This window comes from Perkinsus marinus (assembly GCF_000006405.1).
Source record: "Perkinsus marinus ATCC 50983 genomic scaffold scf_1104296935396, whole genome shotgun sequence".
NCBI classification, from domain to species: Eukaryota; Perkinsozoa; order Perkinsida; family Perkinsidae; genus Perkinsus; species Perkinsus marinus.
Window position 1 is genome coordinate 4,071 of NW_003214461.1, and position 19,245 is coordinate 23,315.

The window sequence follows — 19,245 nt, forward strand, 5'->3', positions numbered from 1 at the left end:
TATAGGGCCAGCTTCCGGTCCTGGAGTTCAGGCCAGTCTTTGGGCGGCCATTAGCACCAACGCGGCCGCTGGCAATTCGAGCACGACTATGTAACGAGATTCCCAAGACGCCGGTATATCTTTCAGTCGGCTGTCCTCCATCCCCAATAGCATTGGGACAATGCTGTACAACCGCCTGGCTTGAGGACTAGTGTTCGTTAGATTCTTCCGACGGAGTGAACTCCTGAAATGAACTTACTCGATACCTTCCGGGCCAGACAGAGCGCTAACACCCCCAAGGCGCTCAACGACGCGTCGGGGACCATAGCTACTGCTCTCGATATGGGCAACATTCCAGTACTGACCCGGTCCTCCAGGCACATTCCGGTCATCATGTCTGGAGTGTGGTTGGCTGAGCGAAGAGTCTTTGCCAAAGACTACTATAGTAGTAGTTCTACCCTGTTAAGACTATGTACCACCGCAGTCTGCGGTCCGCAGAGGATGTAGACCCTGCTGAACCAGCATCACTGAGCAATTTAATGGTGCTGGCCCAGTACTGCTGGGTCCCCGTCATTGATAGCGAAACCCTTCGCTCAATTGAGGATACCGAGGAGGCGCATTAGCCTCGTTCCCTGCGAGTCGCAGGGTGCGACCGAAGCCTGCCCTCGGCAATGTGCTTTCTGACTGGCAGTGCAAGTGCCTAGCAGGCTGCGAGTAGCAGCCGAAGTTAAATTCCCACGAGGCGCGGGTAGGGTTCGTGGCATACACTGGGGTGAGGCTCACATGAGATAACTGAGCCTTGGCGACTCGCGAGGTGCGAGTGCTGGAACGCGGGGATGCCAGTCAAGGGCCGGGGCCTGGCAGTGGTGAGCCATGCGAGTCACGCTTTGTGATTCGCACCATGCATACTATGGATTGCATAGCTTGGCAGTAGGTGGATGCCGTCACGTAACAACAATGTTAACAAAATCGTGTGACGGTAACACTCACCTTGTTTCCGCCACGGGGAACGCGAGATTCTCAGGGTAAAATTTGCAAGGGATGTCTCGATGCGCTGCGTTGAGCAGCTCCTTGTCACAAGAGCCCCTGGAATAATTGCGTGGACTAATTGCACATGCGCTGGAATAATTCATTAATAAAACCAAGAACCATTCAAGATTATAATTTATAGTCTGAGTTTCACATCAGCTGTAGTACAGCTGCTGTACAATGCATGCCGTACGTGATGATGATCGCGTCGTGATGCACGAGCCTGCATCTTACGCTGGTTATGTGATGCGGTCGGATCAAGCGACCGTGGCGCCGCTTAATAGGTTGCCAATAGGTTTGAGACCGGTATCCGGAGCCGATCCTGGCAGTGATTGGGACAGTTGTTCCGTGGCGTTGAGCGAGACAGCTTTCCTTCGTTTAGCACGTATGCACAGAGGATTTTGTCCCCTAGTGTCTCGCTAGGAACATTGCCATCATTATTCACTAACAACATATACAACTTGTATTTTCTCAAGTTTCTCTTAACTCATGTCCTTCAGGAATGTTCAGTCTGTGTTGCGTTCAACTCTGAATCTGTCATAATGTATTATATCGTAGTATGAATCTTGGCGTCTGAATCTTGAGTATTGGATTGAATCTAACATACAAGATTCAGACGCGGCCGACAGGGAATCACGATACCGCTCTTTGTGATACTATCAAGGTTCCCACGAGTGGAGCGTTGGGGAGCCTCTAAAATACAATATTAATGAGATACTACATGTCATACATGGACACACAGTGTATGTCTTTGTGGAAACTCCTCGCCGGAACTTGACCGCGAAGTGGTCACGACTTGAAAACTCTTTAACGTAGCGTGAAGGGTGTTTACACAGGTAAGTCAAAACTGCATTCCCTAGTGAGGTCCTCACTAGGTAGTCACGCTACGCTGGTTTAGACTAAACCCTCCCGTTGAACAATGTGAGAAGTCCAACAGGTCTGATTCACAGAAAGTTAATGCCCACAAGGCATGTGGACACGGGTATTTTGCCACTCTTTGTCACCTTGCCGTTTTCTTGAACGTTTTTCTCTCGCCGGAACACACTGCTGGAGATGGAGCTGGAGCTCGTGGTGCACCACAGTAGTGCTCGTGAATCGGTCATTGGGCACAGCCCTGCTGTGAAGGGATCCTACCAGGAGAGAATGAGATTGTCTGGTATGCCTATTCTGGCAGCATCCGAGCTAATTGAATAACTCAGCAAAGGTCTCCTCAAGTGGGCAACACATCGGCATCAAATCTAACCAAGCCGGCGACGACGTTGAATTTCAAACTGACACACTTATTCGGAAGTATGCGACTTCAGGCTGAGTCAATCTTAACTTACTCAGTCTCGAACCGAGACTCTCGGGAGTCTGACTGACGGCTCAAAGCTCAGTACTCATTTCGTTGAGCCTCAACGAAGCGCTGAATACCTCAACGGTTGAGGTATTCAGCACTTTGACTGTCTGCTATAGATTCCCCTCCGGGACAGTTCCTGCTAGCATCATCGAAGAAGACCCTTCCTGAGGCATGGGAAATACCCTATGTGTATGCCACCTTCGTTGCAACTCTTCGCAGTCCATTGAATTTATAAATCAAAACTGTACAAGATGGGGTGTACGAGCTGGAACTGTTTAAACCTCTAACCTGGAAGTAGCTCTGTAATGATCCGAAGCAAACTGTTAATCACTGCTCAGTACAAGCCAACTAAATCACTTATCGTGTAGTCCTAGTGTTGCCGCCAGCTTGCGTACAATATGAATCTCATCTGTTGGTTTCTCACACTGTGATGAACTGCTGACCTTTCTGGGGCCATACGCGGATCCTCAGACAACAGATGAGTCAGAGTATTTACTTAGATGAAGAAATCAGAGGGTGGATATTAACCCTTGATTCACTGATTTTTTACTGTTACCCTACACGAAACTTGTCGAGTGTAGAGTGGTGCAAGCACTGGCCCGTGACGCGCTCGCCCGCGAAGCTAGTTACTCTGAGCTATACCTAGCCTGTGTATTTTCGTTGCTGTTGTTGCTGCGGGTTCTAACTCTGACTGTGAGGCTTCTGACACTTTACCTCATCTAACAGTTGCTGGTGAGCGTACTGGCTCATTTTGCCCACCCTCTGCCACCCGGTAGTTTCTGACTGTCTGCATCTTGACGTGCAGTCCTCAACTGGGTGAGGATGGCCGTCCGATGGCTGCAGATGAAGTCGGCAGGGCGGGACGAGTTGAGTTAGCGAGTTTTCGGGTGGGAAGGTGCGATCGGGCCTGTGTCTGCATCTGAACCGAGAAATCAGGAGCATCGCGATTATATATGAATCTCCGACCTGATTCGAGAATCGAAAGTAGATTTTTTTTCCAGACTAATACACTTAGTGGATCTGCCTTGCTCACGAGGCTGATTTCTGGAGTGATTCCGTTAAATCTAAGTATCCTGCTTAGACCTTCTCATACTTTGTTGAGCCTCGGTTCCGTTACGGCGGAAAATGGGTCTTGGTCGTCGCATCGTGCAAGAGTCGTACTACAAGTGTTGTAGTCCCATTGGGACGTATTTGCAAAGAGTCGTACTTCACTTAACTGTTATTTACTTACTAGTGTTGCTAGTAGGCTAGTAATACTGCCAAGCATAGTAGATTGAGCAGTCTTGGGCTAATGGAATAGCATTATGAATAATACGAATCGTATCATATGATCGTCTGAGTAAGAGTGCTACCGTATTATGATGCGGCGTACTGCACCTAGTCGAATCACGGTGAGTCCGACTCATATCTCGCTGAGTTGTATTTTGAAGTTCGATGGGCACTCCATATATCCTTTCATACGTGTTGCATGAACCATATCTACTTTAATCCGTCTTTCCCATCAACTCACTAGGAAGGGCCGGGAATCACAGAGGACTATCAGCCGAATATTGAAAGACTCAAAAATTCCAACACGAAAAAGACACACCCACCCACCTTCGTTCGCCCCCCCCTGACAACTCAGGATTATTGATACAGAATGAATGCTGATGTTATGCTGGCTCGTAAAAGCAGCAATAATAGTATTTACACGCTTCAACTTCGATGAGGGCTTTTCAGAGAAGGACATAGTATTGAATAGCCAACATGTTGAGATGAAGACGACACCAAAAGGATGCTATTGTTGTTGTTATTGTTGCTGCATTAATGCTGCACTATAATAATTCTTCATCATTCTAAACCACACATCGCAAGGTTCAACTTGCTTCCTGCATTGCTATCAATTCGCTTGTCAATTTTCCGCTTACGTCGTTCTACATAATCGTTAAAGCCGGGAATGTCTTTAATAGTATATCTGAAAACAACTCTATTCACCACTCACGTTGATGATGGATACTTATTCAGTCGGTCGGGGTTGTTGCCCTGTAACCATAGATCCACTAATGCTGTGTTCGTGAACAACTCGGATGGGACAGTTGAAAGACGATTATACGACAAATCCATTTGCCTGAACCGGAGGAGGTGGAGGTGGAAAATTCCATAAATTTGCATTCAAAGTTTATATAGAAATCTCCAAATCACTTCGAAAATATCAACAATAACAATTCACATCGTCATCCATACAAGAAGTCCGAGGGGTTATGCATTTTTATGATTGTCTTACACATCAACAATAATGTAAATATGTCAGACACGACTTATATACTCATTTCCATACATCATCATACTGTATCATAGTATCGTGTTCTTATGATAATAGATGCGGAGAAGTCTTCTTCATAATCTAGCACTAACTCACATGAGTCGATCCAATTGCACGTCATCATCGCCACCATCACCGTCATCACTCTTGTCAGGCCATTGTAGCTCTACGAGTTTGTTATGTCTGAAATTAAGACCAATCTAATAACACCAACTGGGGTTCTTTGAATTACTCTGCTTTGAAAGTAACTAACGTCTTGCTTGCTACCCGGAACAGGATCTTAGTCGGAATGGTCTGTAGTTGGTTCCCCGATACGTCGACATCAGTGAGCGCATTCAGCGTTTCTGATGAAAAAAGCGTAAAATTGGATTGCCGCAGTGAACTGACCGAAAACCTCCTCTCCGATGTGAGTGAGTTTATTGTTGGATAAATTAAGTTCCACAAGTGAGCCCGGAAATGCATATCCGCCAACCTTCTCAATTTTATTATCCTGCAATTGCAGTGACTGTAACTCTGAGGAGTAGAAGAAGAATCTTAGGTCCAACCTTGTAAGATACGAATGAGGTCCACATCTTACTTATAAGGAAAACCAGTGAAACTGGGACTTCTCGCAATTGGTTCGAGCTGAGATTTAACTTCAGCAAACTGGCGTGCCATGCAACCTCCTTAGGTACGGTCGTGAGACGATTGAACGCCAAGTCCAGCGTCCGTAGACCCTCCAGATCAGTTGCATCCTCAGGCAACGACCGTAAAGCACACTCACGCAGTGCCTGATTCAACACTGTTGGAAGATATATGCTTCCCTCAGCTCAGAAATTCATTCATCACATTATGGGAATTCACTAGCAAGTAGAATAGTACAAGGAGCAACGAAATTCTTCTTATACTCAGGATCTTTATTATCACAAACACGTGTGGTTGATGACTATATCCCAACACCGCTTTAACAAGGTCACACGCACTTACAAGAACCTTAGTCTGTGAGGCCTGCCGACATTTAGCTTCAACCATGGCTTCAACTTGTGCCGATTTCGAGGTCCGTCCTCCTTTCTGTGAAAGAGGATGTTCATTCCTTCCATGAGAAGCCTCGTCTACGCTATCCCGACGGAGGGCACCTGTGCTACAGGAACAACCCATCGACAAAAAACCAGACTAATCCAAGAGGAAAATCTTCGCTGTGCGTAATAGACAAAGAGCTCCAACACGACAGGTCGAGATATGAACACCTTTACAGTTGAACACATGTTAGTTTTCAAAAATGAGTGGACAATTCAGAAATACAATTCTTCCATCTATCTGTTATAAGGATCAACGAAGAAGATGTTGCACCATATAAAGGGAACAACATTCGTAAGGTTACGGTATGGATCAACATAGTGCTCTGGTAAGCCCATTTTAAGCTTGTACCTAAGAGAATAGTCTCCGATATCTTTCCGTATGCAACACAGACTGACCTAAAACACGGAATGTTACCGCAGAACCCCATATTCCCAACAACGACAGTTGAACTGTTGAGTAGTTCGCGGTGGATAGGATCACTCTCGTTGGCAAGGGTGTGAACGAAGGAGCATACCAAACGGGAGAAATCTAGATAACCCGCCAAACCTGGGAGGAAAACGCAAAGGGATGGTAATGATTTCGGATGAAGGGCTCGTTTAATAATCAAGTGATTCGCAAAAATTCAACAAAGTCGATTAACTATCGAGTAAATATTCACCGTAATTCCGGGATTTTTCACTAAAATTTACTCTAAAATCTTTATCATATATTATTTCAACTTTTATTCTCAAAACCTACCCGTACTCAACCTACCAGCATCCTCATTTCCTCCAACATCCTTCTTCAACTGAGCCACCCTCCCTTTAGGGGCATGGAATTGAGTTGCAGCATAACGGATGGCATCAACGACAATCTCGTGCAATACGGGATCCTGAAGCCGTCCTTTATACCGAGACCACCACTTCTTTGAGCACGAACATGAGTCATTCGATTTGTGATACTTCACGTCGTCAAGCATTGCCACATTTTAGTTGATTTTCTGTCACCACAGTTAAATTGCAATAAAATTATAGAAATTCTCCCGTAATTCCTTGATTCCTACGATATGAATGCTACGACATGATGTATAACTCGACTGCTTTCTGATCATCAAGTAAGTGTTGGTGGGTGCATCACGATTTTTACCATATTATTCAGCATCTTTAGATCAACAATATTCTTCTATACAATTTGGTGATTCGAAAAATACGAGGAAATAGTAAAATTCAAAACACACCTTTCCCAAAATCTGCCGAATAATGAGGCCATTTCCAATACGTTGTGTTGGATTTACTACCGAATCAATGAGTTTCTTAGCAGTTTTGCTGTGACTAGCTCCGACGATGAGATGCTCAGGGTCGTACACTTCCTGAATACCAGCCGTACCTGAGACAGAATAATTGAAGTCACAAAAGTTGCATAAAGATGACCTCCTTGGACGCGCTGTGAGGGAGCGAACTTCCTGGATGCGGCAGTACGCGGAGCTGCTAATAAGACAACAGTTTTGAGAGGTGAGAAAAGACCCTACGTTTAACAGGACGGAATGAGTTCCATTCCTCTGAGATTTCATGATAACGAGTGACAATCTGAGAGGATAATGAAGGTACGATGTCGAGGAAGTGTGGTATGAAATTACGCCAGCTCCTCTGTTCCGCTTGCTGGGAGATCTCCTGCTGTTGCCAGCGATACGGCGAGGACCGCTGAATGCATGTGCGCGAGGGGACCCACGGATAGGCATGTATAGGAGATAGAAAATCAACCTCGACAAGGAATCGAACTTCAGATAGAGCGTTTGAAAATGGGTGAATGACGAGTAGTACGCACACAAGCAGTAATCAGTGAATATCACTCCAAGTTGTCAAGGTTGATATCAGAATCGTCGTCGTCATCATCGTTGAAGGCCTTTCGGGCGAACTGATGAAACTTACGTCGTCAGCCGTTGCGTCGTATCAATCAACACACCTTGATGTTGCCACCAGACCCATTCTGTTTCTCTACGTGCTCTAAGAGCTCCATCAAAGTGCCCTCAAACAAACATCAGTCTCAACAGCTCAGTGAGTGTTTCACCATGTTCATCCATCGACAGACCCAAGTTCAAGCCCCAGCACATACCAATTCGTTGCTGCAGCCTCCCCGACTGGGCGCTTTGTATAATAAGGTCCTCTACAGCACGCTGTTTTTCAGGCCTAACGAGGCCGATGCGGTTTACTCGGGCGATCAAATTATATGCAACCGGCCCGTTGTCAATTACATCGCTCTAAAGCCTCCGATTCCATCATGGATCGCCACTCGTGTGCGCTCCTCCATCGCCCTAAAGATGCGAAGCATGTCCGACTCGCAAGATACAAAACAGGTCCAATTGAGTACTCTTTCTGTTGTTGCATTTCCACCTGTTGTTGCTGCTGCGACTCCATCCGAGCAGCACCCCGCATAGCCGATGCTTCCTACTTAACGTCCATCGAGTGGTACCCAATACTAATGATGAATCCAAAGGCGACGAGACAGACACACCGTCTACAGACAGTCATTACTTAGGGCGTGCGCTTTTTACATCAGAATCGCGCACACCCAAGTGGCGAACGGTAAGTAAAAATTTTCCCTACAGACCAGTCTTCCTCTACCATTCGTGTTGTGGTTGTCGCTGCTTAAGAGAGGAAGAGGATACTGATCTCGCCGGTGACACTATACTCAAATTAAAATGGATTCGAACTTCATAAATTATTTTCCTATAACCCTCTAGGCTTTTTAGTAAGTCCTCAAATGATGATTTTCGATCCGGAAATTTTGTCGCTCGCATAAAGTAGTGTTGATACTCGTACAAGCCGCAGACTTGGAGCCCTTTCTATATTCACTAAAGTCATTATATTTATGCTACTCTTACTTGGAGCACAGAGGTTATCAGGAGTCTACCCCCGGAGACCCTAGTATTGTTGAGAGTGCACAGCAGTTGATGTGATATGGAATACTCAATCACATCAGCACACTCTCCTCATCTTCGATTCTTACTACGTTTAAAATTCTGATCATCGACAGCCTCTCGTATCGGCTCGTCAGTGATGATGAGAACGTCCCAAAGCTCGCTGTGTTGTTCATATGATAGGACGTTAATGCTACCAACACGTTATCAATTGACTGCACACCTTCGTGGAAGACGAGGGGAGCAGTAGTCGGTTGGAGAGGCGGAATTCGAGTTGAGCGAATTTCATCATAAATCTCCACCAAGATGTGTTCAGGTGGAGAATATTGGTGCCATGAGAATAGGACCTACTGGAAGGTAGTAGAGGGGGAAGCGCAGTGTGGGTATACTACGACACATGTTGATGATGGATATGAGAACTCGGAGAAACTCTGGGAAATTCTCGTAGGTTCTTGTACACTGAGTAGTGTGTAACCTTTTATGAGGAAATCTAACATACATGCCAACACCGTGTGAGGGGAGAGTGATAAAATGGGTGTTATTGGTAGTAGCATTAACGAGTCGTAGCCTTTGGCCGTTATTCGTCCATGCCTGTCTTCATTACATATGGCTAGTTTCAACACGTAGTGATGGAGCTGAGCTTGGTTAACCTGAATATGAAACTTGTACTCGCAAGCACTTTATGAATGTGATTTTCACTAACATGTTTCATCAATAACGAACTATTATTGTCATTTGGCCCAGCTATGAGTATTCCCATTACCACACGCCGCACATCATAATGATATGGGACCTCTGATGAGTTGTTCAAACAGAGGCCAGAGTGAAACCCGGCATCTCCAAATTTCAGAATGAATTCCACAATGTGTTGTTAACTTTTTTCGATCTCTTGAGTACCACTATAGACAAAAGAATGCGTCTAGAGCGTTCACACAGTCATCAAGTTACTTTCCGAAATCTTGAAACTGAAATTTCGTTGTAACTTTTCTGTGTGAGCTTACAGGTTGAGGCAGAAATGTGCATTTAGATTACCCATGTTGTGGTAAGTATAATATTTGTAATTGCTATACCGAACACACATTTAACTGTTAAATAGTTGAATCTGATATTCCTAAATGCCCAAAGTTCGTACTCTTCGTTCGAAGAAGGCCCCAGGTTAGTGTGCATGCGTGCAGACTGTCAGAATAAAAGTCATATTTTTCTCAGAGGGATGGGAGGAGATAGAGTCGACGTTAATGGAGATCGACAGGAAAATGAGAGATGCTGAAAATGAACCACACGAAGATAAGAGGAAAACTGAGCTCCTATGGCCAATACATAAACTCAATCATCAACGATCAAGGTAGATCGTTATGGTATTCTTCTGGGCATCATTTGAATCTTACCTCATGGAAGATACGTGTTTGATATGTATTATAAAAAGAAGGCCATCTCCAAGGAGTTGTTTAGATATTGTCTTGATGTGAGCCAACTGCTTCGCTCCGCCTTTTTTGTTTATTTTTCTTGTCTTTTCCCTTTAGGAAGGTTGGGCCGATAAACAGTTAGTGTATAAGTGGCGCAAGCCGGGGTATGATCAGCTTTGCTGTATGCTCTGTTGCCAAGCGACAAATCATAATCAGGTTAGTATCTTTTACGCACGCTGAAGATTCCTCATTGTTATATGTGCTTCCTTAGGGGACGACGTGCATTTGCAGGGTACCACGAAGTCAACTTGGTGAGGGTAAAGTTGTACAATGTGCCCATTGTGGATGCCGAGGATGCGCTTCTGGAGATCAATGATATCACTGTACCTTGATGACTATTAGTATCATACACAAGTTTGAGGATGAGGAGTTGACTTCATTTAGTTGTCAATTATATCACTAACATTTCGACGGTTCGTGAAGCTTTAGACACGTCATAGAATTTCTGAAGTGAAAGAGTGATCCAGAACACTCCATGGTACTGAACGAAAGGCTTCCTATCATAATAATACCAAACACTTGCATGCGGGTCTCGTAAATAGTTGTACTCACAGGCCATCTCTACTTCCAGATTAGATGAATCCATTCAAACAGCTTATGTTAGAATGACGACATAATGAACTGGGCTCTTTGGTGATGGGGTATGCTCGTTAGTGCTTGGTATTGAGCTGGCTTGGCCTCTAACATCGATCTTCGAGGAGATGTTCGATGCCAAACGTGAAAATCATGCTTCTATCACATTGTCGAGTTTCTGACATATCCGAAGTTGAAAGAATACAATGGAGAAAGGGTCGTGATGTGGATCGTGAACTCTGCCAATTGAGATTGACGACTCGATACATATCTAAGCAATCTTTGATAGATCTTACCCATAGTATCACCCGATGTACCCTACCCCTATCACTACTAGAACACAAGACAATTACTCAAGAACCAACCTGCGGCGGGACTACACGTTGAAGACGTAAGAGAGGTGTCCTACGACCAACAAACCATACAGCAACAGTTAAGAAGCTACGACACAACGATTCACATAACGACGCTTCGATTGGAAAAGGTGGGAGTCTCCAAAATTGGCACTTTGGCACTGAGAACCATACGTCCAATAGGAGACGGGTATTTCTATACTAACCCAAAATTAATACTTGCTTATCCCCAGGAGAAGCACTAATGCGAAACTAGGATGAGAAAAGCATAGAATAAACAGAATAGACTCCCTCAACGTGTTAATAAACCGTTAGGGATGCTGGGCTCAGTCCGAGCCCGAACAATTTCAGAGTTCCGCTCCGCCGTAACAGGAACTAAACTCTCAAGTAGCAATTGGAGCCGACGAATGATTCAAACTCCAAATCAAAATAGAGACACTCAAGAGAGTAGACTAATGGCAAGAGGGAATAGAGTGAAACCACTACTATCAACTCTTAACCCTACTCTGTCTCTTTATATTCACATATTCCACTAGGAGAGAGATAAGATCGGAAACAGAAAATGAAGTAGAGTAATATAGAACACTAGAAACCATCATAAGTCTCGACTTTAATAACCGCATTATCATTGACGAGTTGATCCGAACCGACGGACCTAGCCATCATAGCATCTGATGATTCTCTGAACACCACAAAGCCCGTCTTGGGAGGGACAGGACGACCACATTTAGAGGGACAACGTGACTTCAACGGGAGCATAAGAACATGTTCAACAGCATCTTGCTTGCCGAGGAGAGCGTCAAAATAAGCCTTGATCTTCATACTGCATTTGTTGCCGAGCCGATGACAACGCTTAACCATTAGCACGCGAGCGCAGCACTCAGCTTCAGTAGGTGGTAGCAGATCCTTCACATCATTCAGAGTAAGAACAGCACAAACACCAGTGGTACCCGCTGTCGTCGTATAGATGTCGTCAATTGATAGCAAATCGTTTATAGGAACCTCCGCCTCTTGTTGATAGTAGTACTGTAAGGCAGCTGGAAAAGAGATCTCCTGCTCGGTTAAATCACACGGCAAAACAGGAGAGTCGAAACTCGTGACTGTCACGAGAGGACCCAGGGTCCCCGGCGTACACACTTTCGCAACTTCCTCAATTTGAGGCAAAACTAAAACAGCAACCTCAAGACGGAGAACACCATCAAAACCGGAGGAAGGTGCCAGCACGAATAGCGACTCCAACGCTGGGGGCAGGCGAGACGTTATGAAATTCAAACTTGGTGGCTTCATACCTTGCTTGGCATGAATGGCAACCATCAAATGCCTCTTCTCTGGTAGCATTTGAAGAACCTCACCAACCAACGCTTGTTCGTCGGGGAAAAATCTGATAGTCGACTCGGATTGGAGGACACTAACACTGAGAGGGTTTGGTGATGATTGAGTCGTAACCGAGGGAGTGTAGAGATCACCAAAACTGCTAGCACGACTTCCGGAAGCAGTTGAGATCGGTGATAGAGGTGCTACTGTGGGGCACTGATGGTCGAATTCCATCTGAAAACAAGACGGGCAAAATCTTCAAAACAACTGAAGTACGATGTCGATACACAAAAGTAGCTCCATAGGAGCATTAATTCCGGCCAACTGTTGAACGAAGCTGAATCCGCGCCGCAACCAAGTCGAGAGTGGTGACGCTAGCCGTAGTAGCGCTGAAAAACTCTTTGTGTGCACGCTGGGATCATCAGCTTCATAGGTTCGCTTGCACTAGTAATGGTAATGATTCTCAGATCAAACATAAGGAATATGGTCGTTATGAAAGTTCTTGTTCTCAATGATATTTTTACGGTTTGCCATAATCGAATATTATTCCTAAAATTTTCTGTGCACGCGAGCAAGGAAAACCTCGTATTAGAACCAGCTTCATTTTGAATCTTCAAAACTATGCTGAAAAAATCACAAGAAGTCAAATGACGAATTGAACAATAGGATCAGCACAACAATGTTAGCCACCACGGAAATGTTACACAAAAAAGGAGACATCATGCTGACATTCAATTAGCTACAACATAATCCAGAGTGACATGCTGATAGCTCTGTTGATAGCTCTGTCGATGAGCTCTGCCGATAGCTCTGTGGATAAGCTCTGTCGATAGCTCTGTGGATAAGCTCTGTCGATGAGCTCTGTCGATGAGCTCTGTCGAGAAGCTCTGTCGATAGCTCTGTGGATAAGCTCTGTCGATGAGCTCTGCCGATAGCTCTGTGGATAAGCTCTGTCGATAGCTCTGTGGATAAGCTCTGTCGATGAGCTCTGTCGATGAGCTCTGTCGAGAAGCTCTGTCGATAGCTCTGTGGATAAGCTCTGTCGATGAGCTCTGTCGATGAGCTCTGTCGAGAAGCTCTGTCGATAGCTCTGTGGATAAGCTCTGTCGATAGCTCTGTGGATAAGCTCTGTCGATGAGCTCTGTCGATGAGCTCTGTCGAGAAGCTCTGTCGATAGCTCGGGATTCTTCCAGTTTCCTCGTCAAACCACTGCCTTGTGTAAAACGAATGATCGCCAAGTTGAAAATGCTACCCTTAGAATGATGTCTCCTTGCCCAAGAATTCTGAGCTCATCAAAGATTTCATGACCACCGTTTCCTGTCATTTCACTCGATTCAGCATTTCCCAACGGAATGGTCGATTTTCTGCACGCACGCGGAAGATTTGCTCGGCCATTTTTTCGGCTGGTTTGCAATGACAAAATACAGAGTAACACGATACGGCTGATCGGCAGAGTGAGTCCTAAAACCATTATCGATTCTAAGGTTGGTTTGTAATGGGTGTGTTCACGCACAATTCCATTAGCATGGGTGATATAGTTCTCCAACCTAAAATTGGTTTCGAGATTAATTTCCAACCGCATTATGGATCATTTCAGTGAACAAGGCTAACGCGCAAGGCGCAAACAGCTGAGATAAATCACTTGTGAGATTTCCATTCGCGAACTCCGGAAGTAGTAAAGCCTAATTCAAATTACTCATAAGTCTAATCGGCATTTACGCCCATAATGGTGACCTTATGAACAGGTTCCTGTTATCTGACGAACTTACAACTGATATCAACATCGCAGGAATCTTCATCTAAACCATCATGCTAATCGCCGTCACGCGCCAGGAAATTATTAGTAACTCAAAACCGCCTCGAATCACGGACGCGATGCTCTCCTCTTCCTCGACATGTGACCATGTGTCTCCAACCATTTCTCAAGATGGTCCACAGCTCGATGTCGCATCGCCTCAGCTTTGTGTCGGCTACCCATAGCTACCGACCTGCACGTGGTAGCTTCTCGTTGCAACTCGTTAGTCGAAGATCTCCTGTGCAAACGGTTTAGTATCTTCTCTGCTTTTTGCCGTCTTGGTGATGGACTCATCGTATCGTCAACATGAGGAACTTCTACTCTCGACGGGTACGACTTCTCTAGAAGCTTTTCAATTGCTTTTTGTTGTTGTTCATCTTCAGCCAGGCCGAAGTCTCTGCCCAATGTAGCTGCTCTCAACTTAGTAACTTCAAGTGCAAGCTCGAGAGTGTCGCGTATAAGTTCATCATCGGTCTTGCATACACGACTGCTGGGAGTCGCTTTCAAAGCATCTCGTTGTTTGAGTAGAGCTCTACGCAGCGGGAGAAGTTCAGCGAGTTGTGGTATAATATTTGAGTCTGCTGAGGATAGATTGACCTAAGTCAATCCATAATATTAATACCACACGTTTCTCAACGGCAATTCAAACGCTCGCTACTACATCATACACCGAACACTTGTCTAGGACGCAGTCACGTTCCATAATCTACAACGTAAGACATGCATAGATAGAATATCATTCTAATCGTGTGTGCTCTGTAATGAAAAGTCTTTTCTGATGTGCTTCTAGATGAGCCACAGCTCGATGATGTTCATACTAATTCCATGGTCCTCCACCAACACTCAGGTATAAAACTACAACATGTCACTCTCGAGTCCAATCGCGACTCTACCCATTATATGAGATTCACATACATTTAGCATACCCAACCATCTACCTCCCGAAATCGATTATACTAGAGACTACGAGCCAACATAAGGTAGCCCACCTGAACACCAACAGAGGGTCGACGCCGCCGCATATCGGCCAACTTCTTCAGTTTGGCTGTACGTTGAGCGAAGGAGATTTTCAATTCGTCATCGTGAATCGACTTATCAACGACTTCTCGTTTTGACGTAGGAGAATCCTTAAGCTCTATCTCAGGGGGCGTCTCCTCGGCTAACTTCGAATCTTCCTCATTAGCTTGGGGAACATCATCGGGATCAACCACACGCTTCTCAGGTAGGAAGTCTTGCGCACAGCCAAGAATTTCCGCATCTTCAAAGATAGTCTCCTCGCTCGAGATAACATCCGAAACTCTTTCCTTCTCCTCCTCCTCAAGCAACTCATCCACCATAGCAAAACCTTCGCTGTGCGCAAAAGATTCCGCGCCGCCTCCCATCTCGACCTCTAAACCGCCTAGAAAATCCACTGCTATTTCGATAGCAGACATACGCCGCTCCTGCGCTGCTGATCTCTCAAAAGTTGACATGATATTCGCCACCTGCACACTAGGCCATAATCGATCAAGAAGGCGCGCGCTACTTCACCTGGGGGTCTTCTAATGATAAAAGTGAACCCAGCAGAGATTCTTCTTGTTCCAGTGGTGTGATGAACTTAATATCACGAGGGAATACCGCTGTGCATATTTCTATAGTTGCTATAATGCCTGCCTGACAACACTATCATTGAGAGCCGCTGACCTGCCCAATAGAGTTAATCAACAAACGAACGATGTAACTACAGATAAAGTCACACTGAGAAGTTGACTACATCCGACCGACCGACAAATGGCTCCTCTCCAAGTATAGGAATACTATTACAGTTCTATGGCCTCCTATCATTATATAACTATGGACCGTTTGCATGAGCAAAGACGGCGGCGCTTGTCGCCAGTCAGATTAAAGGTGTTTCACCACGATCAATTGAAAACAGGAATTCATCGAAACAAAACATGGGGATATACAAACGGTAGACTAGTAACATGAATAGAAGTATGAACTCATCAAAGCAGCGACGATATTAATACCATCCCCGCCCTCTCACTTCATTCAATAGTTCTACTTCGGTAGTCCGGAATGCATCAATCGAGAGTGTAAACTGTTGGAAGCCCATGAAGGCAACCCCGAGATGATCAGTATCTGTCGGTGACCATAACAGGGTGACGGTTATGATCAGGAATGCTCAAGCTGATCGTCTTGGGATTTTACCAGTAGACAAAGTAAGCGTAATGCGTAGATGATGATGATGATGATGATCAACTTCCTCTCGTAGTAGCAACGGGATCCAATGGCTTAATTCGATTGGATCGGAGTTCAGGATGAACTTATCTGACGAGGAATGCATCGCGGGGATGGAGGAATCATCAGGTTTGCTCAGGTACCTGATCAAACACTACTCATCGGAATTCTGTAGAGCGTGAGACAGAACATGAGAAACTTCGCATTGGCAAACCCCAGCGTACAGCGTTGATGAATAATGAGCCTTCTCGCCGTAATATTTTGCTAGTTTACTACAGCGCGGTGATAGAAATTACTACATTTCAACGACATTAGTTACTATCATACTCCATTCATCATGGCCCTACCAGGGGGAGGGGCGACATAAAGCACGTGTCGATCTCATAGATCCCCCCCCTACCCTTGCTACTCTACCAACGCCCCTCAAATTCATTCGTTCTCCCGCCATTTTGATGATGAAACTCAATAGCGATGAGAGAGCACCCTCAGAAGTTACCACCGACAGCAGCAGCATTTTCCTGTGTCATATCTCCCTTTCTTCACCGGTGTGATACGACGCAGATAGAATACGTAGAGGAAAGCTGTATTGGAAATCATGGCAAGATAGAGCTAATGAAAACATATAAATATAGCCCCAAAGTAGAGATACAAATCATGCCACGACGGAAAGATATAGATCTTGCCCCACAGCGAAGATATAAATCATGTCTACATCAAGCCTGACCCACGACGCTCACCAATCCATCACTCATCACAATAACAGACTAATCGACGTGAGAAACAGAATATAGATATCAGTTTTGTGTAGCCGTCGTCGTCATCATCCGTCCTTCCGGGTTCTTATCGATCACCAATTTTCGAATGTCTTCATAGTGAAGTATATTAGTTGTCATTTTCTTCTTATCATCAGCCAATCGTACAGAGTTGTAATGTAGACCTGAACCAATCGAAATAATTTCGTGGCGCAGTGACTTTTCTCGTACCATCATGATAGCTCAGGACTACACACGGCGCGGAATCGTCGAAATTTTTCATCTCGATCATTTGCAGTTCGCTGGCTTCGTAAGCATGCTACAAAAATGCAAAACATTTCTCGCTTCGCTCCGTGAAGACTAATATTACCTGTGATAACTGCAGCACTACTACATTGACTCGATAATGCTGGGCCAAGGCCTGCAGCTCGATGTTGCCTCCCCACACTTTGTCGTTTTGCATACGCTGAGTATAAACGGCCGTGGTGACACCTGGGGGGATACAAATGGTCCGACTTTGACAGTTCATTCAGGGGCGATTTCACGTAACATAAAATCACTGAGGGGCATCATAATTCGTATGATCAAACAACCCAGGATCGATCTCGAGCCACTTTCGAAGGCGTAGCAGAAGTAAACAAGGTGGCTGTAGAAGAGCGGGAGATCACCCCGATGGAGCACGCATGAACAACAGTACAGCACGTCATCAACTACATCCGAATTATGTAGTTCTTCTAACCATAATCGGCCGAAGCCAACGCCCCCCAAGACACCTTTCACAGTGGCAGAATGGCTGCGAACGTGAACAGCCATCATTAACATTGATACCGTATCGTGGTCGTTAAATATTAGGAAATACTTAGATACTGTGGAATACGCCATGGTAGAGTAACATAATACAGCGGCCGATAGTGTATTAGTATATTACTACCTGGTTCCATGAACGGTTCAAAGGTACTCTCATTTCTCCGAATATACTGCACTGCCGCTTTACGAGCATTCTTGTAGTCCTTCGGGCCATCAGCATCATAACCAAGCTGATCCACGAAGGACCGAAACATACAATTACCATCTACAAGACCAAACATGTACACACATACATACAGCGACGGCAACGGAACAACTGACCATTGTGGACTTCACGTATCCTCAACCCAGCCTCTGCGCACTTCCTAAATGTGGAATCTACCCATATGGCCCATCATAACTATTATTATTACTTTTCAAAGACCTGCATACTACGATACCATCCCTCAGCACCATCAAGATCTATCTCCCCTCTCGCTGCTGCCTCCTCCCTTTCCTGCTCTAACTGGGCTGCTCGACGGGCCAATGCCGCCGCCTCTCTTTTACAATCCTGATACATCCACTTATGAATGATACAGCAAATACTATTCTAAATATCCTCCATTCACTACTGCTTCCTACCTCACTTGCTCATCAATGCTCATACTAAACGTAACACTACCTATTATTACTAGTCATTCTTGATAGACCTATCATTCACAGACATACAACATCGTAAATTCATCGTACATAACTTCGGAAACGTGAATGAGTGGATGATAACATGCGCCTCACTAGAGTATCCCAACCACTGAGAACCCCCTCGTTAAGCTTACCTCCTCCTTTTTCTTGGTCTCAGCCTTCTGTCGGTCCGAGTTCAGATTTGTCGTTTTAAACTTCTTCTTAGAAGCACTTTTCTTGCCGAATATTCCTAAGGTGTGCACGCCGCATGCATGTCTAATACTATATCCCTATCGTGTTTACCCTTCAACGATGCTGTAGAGGCGACGTTGACTTGCGGGGCGACGGGGGTAATATTATTCTCCTCAGACGACGATGTTGTCATAACGGATACAACAGGCAAACCTCACGGAAGACGACTCTGGTTCGAATCCCATAGCTGACATTCTTTATAAAACACAAAATGCTAATGTTATCGAAGAAACTGATCCAACTACTTCGTTATCGACCCCCAGCCCCACTAAGGTCTACTGAAGGCCGCGACCGTTAGTGAATGGCCATCGTAATTAAGCCTGGCCGAAGAACATCTGCACACGTTGCATGATGGAATCCTGATGATAATAATAATAACAAAGGTGGTGATTATTGTTGTTGTTACCTGAGCTGGGTTATAATGAGACTCCTTACTCGGTATCTCGAGAACG

The 19,245-nt window shown here is 45.1% G+C and overlaps 5 protein-coding genes across 5 annotated transcripts in view; 1 reads left to right on the plus strand and 4 right to left on the minus strand.

The window, feature by feature from the left end:
* Positions 1-3,984: 3,984 nt before the first annotated feature.
* On the minus strand, positions 3,985-5,789 carry Pmar_PMAR009882 (leucine-rich repeat protein 1, putative). Its single transcript, XM_002783923.1, has 7 exons — positions 5,616-5,789; positions 5,227-5,419; positions 5,037-5,162; positions 4,882-4,993; positions 4,746-4,832; positions 4,344-4,454; positions 3,985-4,301 (listed from the first exon to the last, which is right to left on the minus strand). Exons 1-7 carry the CDS (start codon positions 5,784-5,786, stop codon positions 4,178-4,180), a joined length of 924 nt encoding a protein of 307 aa, XP_002783969.1. The 5' UTR covers positions 5,787-5,789; the 3' UTR covers positions 3,985-4,177.
* A 3,930-nt stretch (positions 5,790-9,719) lies between these two features.
* Positions 9,720-10,383, plus strand: Pmar_PMAR009883 (g10 protein, putative; the record flags this gene model as incomplete). Its single annotated transcript, XM_002783924.1, has 5 exons — positions 9,720-9,759; positions 9,811-9,946; positions 10,000-10,066; positions 10,125-10,223; positions 10,279-10,383. The coding sequence occupies 5 exons, from the start codon at positions 9,720-9,722 to the stop codon at positions 10,381-10,383; spliced, it is 447 nt and encodes a 148-aa protein (XP_002783970.1).
* Positions 10,384-11,546: 1,163 nt separating this feature from the next.
* Positions 11,547-12,541, minus strand: Pmar_PMAR009884 (hypothetical protein; the record flags this gene model as incomplete). The annotated part of the gene is made up of 1 exon (XM_002783925.1): positions 11,547-12,541. The coding sequence occupies one exon, from the start codon at positions 12,539-12,541 to the stop codon at positions 11,579-11,581; it is 963 nt and encodes a 320-aa protein (XP_002783971.1). The 3' UTR covers positions 11,547-11,578.
* Positions 12,542-15,058: 2,517 nt separating this feature from the next.
* Pmar_PMAR009885 (conserved hypothetical protein) lies at positions 15,059-18,926 on the minus strand (the record flags this gene model as incomplete). The annotated part of the gene is made up of 9 exons (XM_002783926.1): positions 15,059-15,586; positions 16,129-16,223; positions 17,306-17,393; positions 17,445-17,566; positions 18,006-18,146; positions 18,203-18,246; positions 18,295-18,431; positions 18,697-18,791; positions 18,845-18,926. The coding sequence occupies 9 exons, from the start codon at positions 18,924-18,926 to the stop codon at positions 15,059-15,061; spliced, it is 1,332 nt and encodes a 443-aa protein (XP_002783972.1).
* Positions 18,927-19,107: 181 nt separating this feature from the next.
* The window catches only part of Pmar_PMAR009886 (Vacuolar ATP synthase subunit F, putative), a gene marked incomplete at both ends in the record, with an annotated part of 523 nt that continues 385 nt past the window's right edge, over positions 19,108-19,245 (minus strand). Inside the window, 2 exons of the mRNA XM_002783927.1 lie at positions 19,108-19,152; positions 19,200-19,235. Coding sequence (XP_002783973.1) covers positions 19,108-19,152; positions 19,200-19,235 — 81 coding nt within the window. The remainder of the gene's footprint in view (positions 19,153-19,199; positions 19,236-19,245) is intronic.